Here is a 10952-nt window from a genome sequence, read left to right on the forward strand (position 1 = left end):
TTGTTACTCTGCACCTTCCTTGGCAGGGAAGCTACCTCGTGTGTTTGAGGCCTTGGCACCTCATGATTTTAATTTCATATATATGTATAATTTTAATAAAATATATTTTGACTTGGTCCAAAATAAATTTATCTTTCTCTTGGTCTTAGGAAAAATACTTTAGCTCTGCCCATGAAAGGAATCATCGGTTCTATTCATGCTGTGAAATTTATCAGAACAAAGTCATTTTTTTTTTACAGAAATGAACCTCACTCATACAGGGAGAAGTGAACATTATATCAAGTAACATAAAACACACGAGTTTTTTTTTAGTAGTTGGCAGTTGAGATTTTTCATTGTCAAAATTAAATATTTTAGTCTCTATAATTTTCTGTTTTACTTGTAAGTTTAATTACAAGTTGCTTATGTTCAAAAAAAAGTAAATTGTGCTTACAAATGATATTTGCTTGTTAGTTTAGCCATAATTTTCTGTTTGTTTTACTCAATCAGAGATTAATTAATTTTAGTATTTAAACACTTGTAACACTTTCAATGTGTGCAAAATTGAGTTCATAATTTGATAGAGGTTACTTTATGATATTTGTCTGAGGGGATATTTTATAAGAGTTAATTTCAAACCTGAATGACTTTTAATAACCACTGTTCCTTTGCCTTTTACTGTAAGGTGTGCTCCATTTCCCGTTTGGACTTTAGAGATATCAATTTTGTTGAGTTCTTTGAAGAGTTCTCGGCCATAAGTCATATGGTTTGTACAACCACTATCAATAATCCAAGCTTTTGAGGGTTTTTTTGGTCATAAAGCATGACATTGAAAGTAGTTGTTCTTCTTCCTCTTCTTGTTGATCTTCAACAATGTTGGCTTCTTCTTGTTGCTCATGAGATTTGCATACATGTTTTAGGTGTCCTAATTGTCTGCACTTGTCACATTTTAAATCAGGTTTCCACCAACATCTCTGTTGTGGATGATTAGTCTTTTTGCAATAAGGACATGGTGAAAAATTTTGAGTGTTATTATTTTGAGTGTTCTCTTGGAACAATTCCTTCTTCTTATTTTTGCCACCATTGTTGTTCTTCCATTTGGCTAAATATACACCCTCCATAGATCCTTCTTCTCTCATGAGCCTCCTTTGTTCTAATGCTTGCAATGCATGTAACACTTCTGCCAAAGTGATCTTACTCAGATCCTTTATGTTCTCCAAGGCCGCTATTGAAGCTTCATATCTTTCGGGTATAGTTACTAAATTTTTTTCAACAATTCTAGAATCAAGAAATTGCATTCCTAGTAATTGTACCTTATTATCAATGCCAACCAATTTGTCAGAGTATTGTTTGATTGTCTCAGTCTCCTTCATTCTTTGAATTTCAAATTCTCTCATTAAATTTAATACTTGCATGCTTCGAATCCTTTCATTTCCGACATATTCTTCCTTTAGGTAATCCCAAATTGCTTTTGCTGATTTGAGAGTCATAATCTTAGTGAAACATTTTGTAAAATACAGGCAAAGAGACAATTTTTTGCCTCTGCCTTCTTGATTTTCTTTTCCTTGTAAATTTTCATTTGGGCTACGGTAGGATTTTCTGGCAATGCAGAAACATCATAATCTTCTTCTACGGCTTCCCAGAGATCTAAAGCTTCTAGGTATGCTTCCATTTTCACCGCCCAAAGATCGTAACTTTCTCCATCAAAATAAGGTGGAGAAATTTGTGAAAAGTTTTTTTTTGCTTCCATCTCCAAGATTCTAACCTTAGCTCTACTACCAATGATGGAGTTATTTTATGATATTTGTCTGATGAGATATTTTATAAGAGTTATTTTATCAAAAGAGCATAATATAATTTTATTCACGAGTCTTTATTTATAGAGAAAATTTGTTATACAAAATCAAATATTGATATTATCCTATTCTAAAAATAAGGAAACAAATCCTAAAATAAAAAATAGATTAAATCTAAATATTTGAAATATAATTCTCCTAAGGATATTTAGGCATATTCCCAACATAATTCAAATATATCATATCAGTTTTTGTTTCTTTTGTATGTGTGAAGTTAATTTGCAAATTTTCTTGTTATTTGTTCTTTGTCATTCACTCCTATTTTTTTATGTTCTGTTTTCAATAGTTTCAAAATCTGTTGATACCCAATCCATCTCTACATAAGGATTGGAGAAAATTTCTACAATTGCGATTTTTAACATCATAAATATAAGAAAAATTAAGAAATTGATAAAGTTGATATTCGAGTAAGAGGGTAGTCTTCTTTTCTTATAATCTTTCTACTTTCTTTTCACTGTTCTTAATTTTTTTTCACACATTAATTTGAGATTTGATAATCAATTGAAGCCAATTCTAGATGTATATTCCACAAATTTTCACTTACATGTTCATTGTTTACATTATTTAGTTATTTCTTTTTGTTTTTCTTAGAAATTGAAAGTGTCAAAATTTATATTATTTAATTATATGACATTGTCTATAATATTATTTTTTTTCTCTCTATATCACATCACTTATTACTTTATGAATAATACTTTTTTTTTTTTTGCAATTTTCAACCAAACAGGCTTAGTGAAACTGCAGAATTAAGAAAGTTGAGTAACATACATCTGATCTTCTACATTTTATTTACATAGGAGGAAGAGAATATATTGAAGGAGATGAAGAAATTGCCGGATGAAAAAAAAATTATCTTCCACAAGAATTGAAAGATATGTTGATGCTCTCCACGTTCAATGAAATATCCCTCATGTTTTCTTTAGTTGTTTCTATCGCTTTTGTTGCTTTCTATAACATATACGAATCTTAAAATTTGTATAATATCTTTTCTCTAATTGTTTCATTTTCCTCCTTTTTTTCATTTCAATCTGACGGTTATAAGATAAAAATGATACAAACAAAGTTATAAAGGGACAAAATTCAAAAAATTATTTAAAAAAGGACTAAAATTAAAAAACCTCTATTTTATGTGGACTAAAAAGTATTTTAAGTCTTCATTTTTTTTATTACTTTTTAAATTTTTTCTTGCTGATTATCTACTAAAATGTCCCTTTTCTTTGGTACACTATGATACTAGATTCGGAAAGCTGGAAGAATGCAACTTTATTATTCGGTTGTTAACAATATGCATGCACACGTAATGAATAAAATTTTCAAACCTCTATTTTTGTAATTATTTACATGGAATCACTTTGAAAACTACTCTGTCACCATATATGCTAGTGCCTCTAAGACTACGTTAAGCTTGACAAATAATTTGTCCGGAGTACCTACACCCGTATTCAAAACATTCTCCCATTCGTACATTTAGACAAAAACATTAATTTACGATTCAAAGTTAACTTTCCTATAAATGTCACAAATAATCTTGGTACAACCACAACACATCTTTCTCACACTTCATTAACCAACCTGAAGCAGTTCTTCCCATAATTGTCACACTACACTACCAGCCACCATGGTATCCAAAAATCATTTGTATCATATTTCATTGGCCATGCTTTTGTGCATGACATTCTGGGCTCTTCAAGTCTCATCTCGCTCTCTCCAAGATGCCTCCATGTATGAGAGACATGAGCAATGGATGCTTCGTTATGACAAAGTGTATAAGGACCCTCAGGAAAGGGAAAAGCGTTTCAAGATATTCCAGGACAATGTGAATTACATTGAAGCCTTCAACAATGCTAACAATAAACCTTACAAGCTAGGTATTAATCAGTTTTCAGACCTCACCAATGAGGAGTTCATAGCACCAAGAAATAAATTCAAGGGCCACATGTGTTCCTCAATCACAAGGACTACAACTTTTAAGTATGAAAATGTGACTGCAGTACCATCCTCTATAGATTGGAGACAAAAAGGAGCAGTGACACCCATCAAGGACCAAGGCCAATGTGGTTAGTGCTTGATGACTTTTAAAAAGTCAAATTAAATTGAATAACTATTATCTAACTATTAATTTGTCTTGCAGGATGTTGCTGGGCATTTTCTGCTGTTGCAGCAACGGAAGGAATTCATAAACTGAGTACTGGAAAATTGATCTCTTTGTCAGAACAAGAACTTGTTGATTGTGACACAAAGGGTGTGGACCAAGGTTGTGAAGGTGGTCTTATGGATGATGCATTCAAATTCATCATCCAAAACAATGGACTCAACACAGAAGCTAGCTACCCCTATAAGGGTGTTGATGGAAAGTGCAATGCAAATGAAGCAGGCAACCACGCTGCTACCATTACTGGGTATGAGGATATTCCTGCCAACAATGAGAAGGCACTGCAAAAAGCTGTGGCTAATCAACCAGTTTCCGTAGCCATTGATGCCAGTGGCTCTGACTTTCAGCATTACAAAAGTGGTGTCTTCACAGGTTCATGTGGAACTGAGTTGGATCACGGTGTCACTGCTGTGGGATATGGTGTTAGCAATGATGGAACTGAGTATTGGTTAGTTAAGAATTCATGGGGAACCGAGTAGGGTGAAGAAGGATACATTAGGATGCAAAGAGGCGTGAGTGCTGCTGAAGGACTCTGTGGCATTGCAATGCAAGCTTCGTACCCAACAGCATAATTATAAAATTTAGACATCATAATACTATTTACAATTCGACACATCCTTTGAACTTTTAAGCATTGATTCCTTCAATTAGTCTTGTATATCACTGTATCCCCTGCATGAACCGTTGTTCTTATCATTCAATTATTATGGAATGAAAAACGAGTAATGGTTAGGAGTTGACTTACAGATAAAGGTATCAGAACCATAATATAAATGAGAGAAGAGATCGTGGGAGAGAGAATTATTAGACCACCCATAGTCGTTTAGCATGTGTTGGGACTTGAAAGTGGATGTTTTAGAATTTCAAATGCTTTAGGATGTGAATGATTTCGGTTGGTCCTAAATTGTTGTAATCATGCATATATAAGAAGGAGGGCCATGAAATAGGAGTAATGGGACAAACTAAGAGACAAGGGCATATGGTGTTGTCTTAGAGGACTTTCTAAAGAATCAATATAACGTGTTATAGTATTTTAGACAAAACTGTCCCAGCTTCTGGTGTGAAGGCTAACATTTTTCCCCACTTGAAAGGAAATATATATCTCTTATATATATATATATATATATATATTATTTGGTACATGGTAGATATATACATCAATATTATTTCTAAAGCATGTCCACCATTGGATTAGCTGTATCACTAGGCATGAACAAACATGAGGTTCTCAGGTGGATAATTTGTTGGGCAATATCTCAGAAGGTGTGGTGTGTATTAGCTGATAAATAAAGAGTAGTTTATTAGTGTGCACTCCCATTTAACTTCCTAATCCTTGACAATGACCTCTGAGACAATACCGTGTGATCCTTTGTCCCTAAATAGACCCCATCATGGTTCATTGTGAAATTGGATATAGGAGGACCTTGGCAACTATATAAACACAATTTCTTGGGTTCTCAAGTAACAGAAGTGATCCCATTCCACAAGTATCAGAATTCAAATATTTCTTTTATATACAAGTATTGTGATCAGTATACTATTTGTTGGGTGGAGTAACAGAGAAAAATGGGCATCCGCATGCCAGCTATTATTAGTCGAACATCGTTTTCTACAACCTATGCAGCCTCTTAGATGAGGCGATTCATGATTCCAGTATAATGCTTGAATCAACTTTCATTTCAAGAATTGCTAAGTCAAGCAGAAGAAGAATTTGGATATGATCATCCAACAGATGGGCTCACAATACCATGCAATGAGGAAGAGTTCCTAAATGTCACCTCTCATTTGAATGAGCTGTAAATCATTCTAGAAGAGACTGAGATAGATTAGATGAAACAAATTGTACAGAAGGCATCTTGTTTTGTTTTTGGGGAATTTCTATTTTCTACACATGTTTAAACCAGAATGAGAATCGAACACAAGAAATTTTTAAGCACTTTTTCTTTTACCAAACCTCAATACGTTTTAATATATACAACAGTATAATTATCAAATTTAAGTTGATAAGTATCTGCATCAGGCTTTCAGCTTATATCATGTATTAAGTGGAGTAATTCTGTTAACATATTGACCAACCTTGATAAGGGTTAGTCCTGCCCTATTGTATTTCAATATAAATCCCTGATCCAAACAAGGAACTCACAATACATTTGTCCTGATATAGTTTTAGCCACTTGTTGCAAGATTTTTCTGTAATATCATTCAGTGTTTTTAATGGTAACTACATATCTTCAGGGAATTTAGTTCTCTCTCCTGTTCTATCTTTGCTGCAAAATCATTCTCACTTTCCAAGGGTCATTGATTTCTTCATTTCCTGGACAATAGCACCATCACATGGATTATTAGTTATTTATTGGGAAAAAAGGCATGGTTTTTGTTTTACTAATATGGTATTGCCCCAAAATTTACAAACGCAACATAAGAAATCGTAAAATTCGGTGGACAGAATTTGGATATCTGACTTGCAAGTTCAGCTGTATAAATATTATTTGACGATACTTTATGACATAGATATTAGTCAGTCATAATTGTTATACAGCTAGACATATGCTTTAAGGAAACTTTTTCTTTATTCGATTTGAAAACTTTAAATCTTTGCTTCTTGCATTGTTAGGTCATAGTTTCATTTTATTTAAAAGACAGAAGTCATAGAAAAGGATTGGTTCTTTGACCTCAGCAGATATAGAGTTGTAAACTTTTGTTACAAGAGTAGTCCAGGTTTATTCAAGGAAAAATATTTTGAACCTGCGTCTGTTGATGTTTAGTTCAATTTTATTTTGCGCATGCGTCTGTTGTTCTGTGCCTTGCACCTCAAAATTTTAATTTGATATATTTATTAATAAAATATATTTTGTTTGTCCCAAATAAAATTATTTCTATTTGGTCCTGGGGAATATACTTTTGCTCTACCATGTTTAGAAATCGCGTGTTCTGTTCCTACTTTCAAATTTATCAGAACAAAGAATTTTGTAAAGAATGTAACCATTTCATACAAAGAGAAGTGAACACTGAAACTAAAACAGAAAATACAAAAGAGTTGCGTGAGTAGTTGAATTCATTGTAATTACAATAACAAAAAAATATATGGTATAATGTGTTTATGTTATTTTTCCTTTGCTCTCAAGAAAGGGAGATCTATACAAGTTGAGATGAAACCTATTGTAAAAAATGTTTCCACTAATCTATGTCAGTCTCCCAAAGTGTGAGATTTATTATCTGTTGGGCCCGATAGTCCACCTGTTGGTCCACCATAGTATGATATTGTCCGCTTTGGGCTAGGCCCGCACGGTTTTGTTTTTGGGAGACACGCCGCCTGAACAATCAGGAAGACTTTCAACACAAGGCACCAAGTTCGGATCTCCATCGCGAGGCACAACACTGAGGGTCTTCCCGCATCAGCACAACACTGAGGGTCTTCCCGCATCAAACCCAGCCGAACCGTTGGCTCTGATACCACTTGTTGGGCCCGATAGTCCACCTGTTGGTCCACCATAGTATGATATTGTCCGCTTTGGGCTAGGCCCGCACGGTTTTGTTTTTGGGCTCCTTCCCAAAAGGCCTCATACTATATGGAATGGTGGACACCCTTATAAACTAGCCAATGTTCCTTCATTTTACAGATGTGGGACTTGGGATGAATCCCAACATTATCAATCCAAGCAAGAAGTTATACGTAGGAAGACATCTTCACTGCAAGGAATTGTGAGGCCACCCATGGGATGATCGAATCCAAACTCTTCCTCAGCTTGACTCAACAAGTCCTGGAATGAAGGTTGGTTCAAGTATGTTACAGGGATCACATACCGCTTCATTTTCTCCCCAACATAGACTGCAAGATAGCCCTTTGACGCATCCACTACTTTTGAAGATGCTGGATTTGCTGCAAATAATGCCTTTCTGATTCCTGGTAAACGAAAACCCATTGTTGTATTGATTTGAGAATGGAACAGTTAAAGAAGAGAATTGAGATTTGAAAATATGGTTTAGAATTTTGAATTCTTTAGGATGTGAATGATTTGTGTTGGTCCTAAATGCTAACATCAATGAATATATATAGATAAAAGGATATGTGATAAACCATTATTTGCTTACTTGAATTATTGGTGAAGGAGGGATATGTGATAGGAGTCATGGAACCAAATGAGAGACAAGGCATGTGATGTTGTCCTAGAGGAATTTCTTAAGAATCAACTCAACATTTTATAGTAGATAGTGTACAAGTCCAACCTTCTGAACTCTATGAAAAAGAAAGTCTAATTGGATCTTGTTGACACTTGCTCAAAGTGGTCGGAGCGGGAAACTTCATTTATGCAAATTTCATGTTGTGTTGGTTAGAATTTGACGTACACGAAAATGTGTTTCATAATGTAGTGAAGGGCCATGAAATGAGTCATGAGACTAACTGGGAGACACTGGCATGTGGAGCTGTCCTTTAAGACTTTATAGTTCTAATTTTAATTTCAACATTGAATGCATGATCGTATCATGAGGCATTACGAACCACATTTTTATTTACATCAAATTCTTAACAACACAGCATGACATTTACATAAAAGATGTTTCCCACCTAACTACCCTAAATAAGATAAGGGTCACCGATATCCCATCAGACTTTCTTCATCATAGATGCATAAGGTGGGAGTGGTATTGTTATCTACAGTAATATTATGTTACGTTGATTCTTAAGAAAGCCCTCTAAGACAGCACCATATGCCTTGTCTCTCATTTGGTCCCTCGACTCCTATCTCATATCCCTCCACCAATTATTAAAGTAACCAATTAATGGTTTTTACATATCCATTTATCTATATATATTCATGGCCGTAAGCATTTAGGACCAACACAAACCATTCACACCATATAGCATTCGAAATTCCAAAACCTTATTTTCAAGACTTTTCTTGAAGCATTCCTTTCTCAAGTTTATAACACAATCAATACAACAATGGGTTTTCGTTTACCTATCATAAGAAAGACATTATTTGCAGCAACTCAAGCATCTTCAAAAGCATTGGATGTGCCAAAGGGCTATCTTGCAGTATATGTGGGAGAGAAAATGAAGCGGTTTGTGATCCCTGTATCATACTTGAACCAACCTTCATTCCAAGACTTGTTGAGTCAGGCTGAGGAAGAGTTTGGATATGATCATCCCATGGGTGGCCTCACAATTCCTTGCAGTGAAGATGTCTTCCAACACATAACTTCTTGCTTGAATTGACAAAAAATCTTACACTTTAGGCGACTGACATAGATTAGTGGAGGCATTTTGTACAATAGGCGTCTGCTCAACTTGTAAAGATCTCCTTTTCTTGAAAATGAGAGAATAGAAACAGAATGACAAAATCACTGTGTATCATATTCTGTTTTTGTGTTGACGAAAAATACAACTACTGAAGCAACTCCTCCGTGTTTTCTGTTTGTTAGTTACAATGTTCACTTCTCCAGTTCTCCCTGTATGAGCAAGGTTGTTTTACTAATAAATTATATATATGAAATTAAAATTTTGAGGTGCCAAGGCCTCAAAGACACGAGGTAATTACCTCCCAGCCAAGGCAGGTGGAAAATAACAATTTTATCCTTTCCCTTGAACTCTTGCCTATTCCTGAAGCAAAACTTCTCTGTTATACCATGTATGGTATGGATTATTAACTATATAACCCTACATCTTTAGAAGTCAAAGAACCAATATTTTCCTATGAATTCTGTATTTTAGATAAAAGGAAGCTAGGACCATATAAACCAAGTAAAGAAAAAGCCGTCTGAAAGCAAATTAATAAGTGTAGTTTGGTACAATTTGACTGACAAATATTCATACCATCCCAAAGTATTAATACAGCTAAACTTGTAAGTCAGATCCAAATTCTGTATTTAAATTAAAAGAACAGAAATAAATTGGAGAGGGAGAAAAATTAGCCAGGGATATTTTAAATATTTTCTTCCAACTCTGTTGTGAATTTTGGGGCAATACCATATTAGCGACAATCCATGCTTTTCTGCACAAGGAACAACTACCACACGATGTGAAGTTGCTGCTTGTTTAGAAAAATTCAAGAATCGACAACCCTTGGTAAATGATAATGAGTTTGCAGTGAATATAGAACGGGAGGAGAACTAAATTAACTGAAGAAATATAATTTCTACGAGATGAGATCATGAATTGAACGAGCTGCATGTTATAGAAAAATCTATTAAAAAGTGGCTAAAGGAGGTATATTGAAATAAAGTAGGGCAGCAATAACATCCATTATCAAGGTTGGTCAATATCTCCAACAGAATTCCTGTATTTTATCCCTGAATATGTTGTTAGCAAAATATATATGTCGATTAAAATTTGATAATGATACTGTTGTATCTATTTAAATTTACTGAGATTTTCCAAAAACAAAAAGTGTTCAAATAATGTCTGGTGTTGCAATCTCATTCAGGCAAGAAGTTCCTATTATACAAGGAAAACAAAGTACAAAAATCATCATAGTTAAAGAAAATTCCTTCTGTACAAATTTGCCTCATCTAATCTATCTATGTCTCCATTAGCTTGATTTAAAGGTCATTCAAGTAAGAGGTCACATTTAAGAACTCCAGCTCTTTGCATGGTATTGTAAGACCACCCATTGGGTGGTCATACCCGAATTCTTCCTTAGCTTCATTCAACAAATCTTGAAAGGATGGTTGGTTCAAGTATGATATGGGGATAACAAACCTCTTCATTTTCTCTCCAACATAGACCGCAAGGTATCCTTTTGGCACATCGACAGCTTTTGAAGATGCCTGGTTTGCAGCAAATGACGCCTTTCTGATACCAGGTAAACGAAAACCCATTGTTTTATGTGTTGAGATTTGGGAAGACAATAGTTTTTGAACTTCTAATGCTATAGAATGTGAATGATTTTTGTTGTCCTCAATGCTTGCAGCCTTGAAAATTTATATATGAGTGAAGTTGTATGAAATTATTGACTAGATGAATG

The 10952-nt window shown here is 34.4% G+C and overlaps 4 protein-coding genes across 4 annotated transcripts; 2 read left to right on the plus strand and 2 right to left on the minus strand.

The window, feature by feature from the left end:
• Positions 1-761: 761 nt before the first annotated feature.
• Positions 762-1651, minus strand: LOC145950254 (uncharacterized). Its single transcript, XM_083061321.1, has 2 exons — positions 1498-1651; positions 762-1453 (listed from the first exon to the last, which is right to left on the minus strand). Exons 1-2 carry the CDS (start codon positions 1649-1651, stop codon positions 762-764), a joined length of 846 nt encoding a protein of 281 aa, XP_082917447.1.
• A 1747-nt stretch (positions 1652-3398) lies between these two features.
• Positions 3399-4744, plus strand: LOC109813289 (senescence-specific cysteine protease SAG39). Its single transcript, XM_020377455.3, has 2 exons — positions 3399-3892; positions 3967-4744. The coding sequence occupies exons 1-2, from the start codon at positions 3454-3456 to the stop codon at positions 4464-4466; spliced, it is 939 nt and encodes a 312-aa protein (XP_020233044.1). The 5' UTR covers positions 3399-3453; the 3' UTR covers positions 4467-4744.
• Positions 4745-7010: 2266 nt separating this feature from the next.
• Positions 7011-8061, minus strand: LOC109813293 (auxin-induced protein 15A). Its single transcript, XM_083061870.1, has one exon. It carries the CDS (start codon positions 7908-7910, stop codon positions 7638-7640), a length of 273 nt encoding a protein of 90 aa, XP_082917996.1. The 5' UTR covers positions 7911-8061; the 3' UTR covers positions 7011-7637.
• Positions 8062-8622: 561 nt separating this feature from the next.
• On the plus strand, positions 8623-9386 carry LOC109813292 (auxin-induced protein 15A-like). Its single transcript, XM_020377460.3, has one exon. The coding sequence runs from the start codon at positions 8933-8935 to the stop codon at positions 9203-9205; it is 273 nt and encodes a 90-aa protein (XP_020233049.1). The 5' UTR covers positions 8623-8932; the 3' UTR covers positions 9206-9386.
• Positions 9387-10952: the final 1566 nt, after the last annotated feature.

This window comes from Cajanus cajan, chromosome 8 (assembly GCF_000230855.2).
Source record: "Cajanus cajan strain Asha chromosome 8, NIPB_CcT2T_4, whole genome shotgun sequence".
Classification (NCBI taxonomy): Eukaryota; Viridiplantae; Streptophyta; class Magnoliopsida; order Fabales; family Fabaceae; genus Cajanus; species Cajanus cajan.

Excerpts from the sequence above, each read along its gene's own strand:
- LOC109813293 (XM_083061870.1), bottom strand. The coding sequence starts at position 7,910 with ATGGGTTTTCGTTTACCAGGAATCAGAAAGGCATTATTTGCAGCAAAT.
- LOC109813292 (XM_020377460.3), top strand. The coding sequence starts at position 8,933 with ATGGGTTTTCGTTTACCTATCATAAGAAAGACATTATTTGCAGCAACT.
- LOC109813289 (XM_020377455.3), top strand. The coding sequence starts at position 3,454 with ATGGTATCCAAAAATCATTTGTATCATATTTCATTGGCCATGCTTTTG. Across the intron at positions 3,893-3,966 it reads CAAGGACCAAGGCCAATGTG|GATGTTGCTGGGCATTTTCT; the intron begins GTTAGTGCTTGA and ends TTTGTCTTGCAG.
- LOC145950254 (XM_083061321.1), bottom strand. The coding sequence starts at position 1,651 with ATGGAAGCATACCTAGAAGCTTTAGATCTCTGGGAAGCCGTAGAAGAA. Across the intron at positions 1,454-1,497 it reads AAAAAATTGTCTCTTTGCCT|CAAAAGCAATTTGGGATTAC; the intron begins GTATTTTACAAA and ends CTCTCAAATCAG.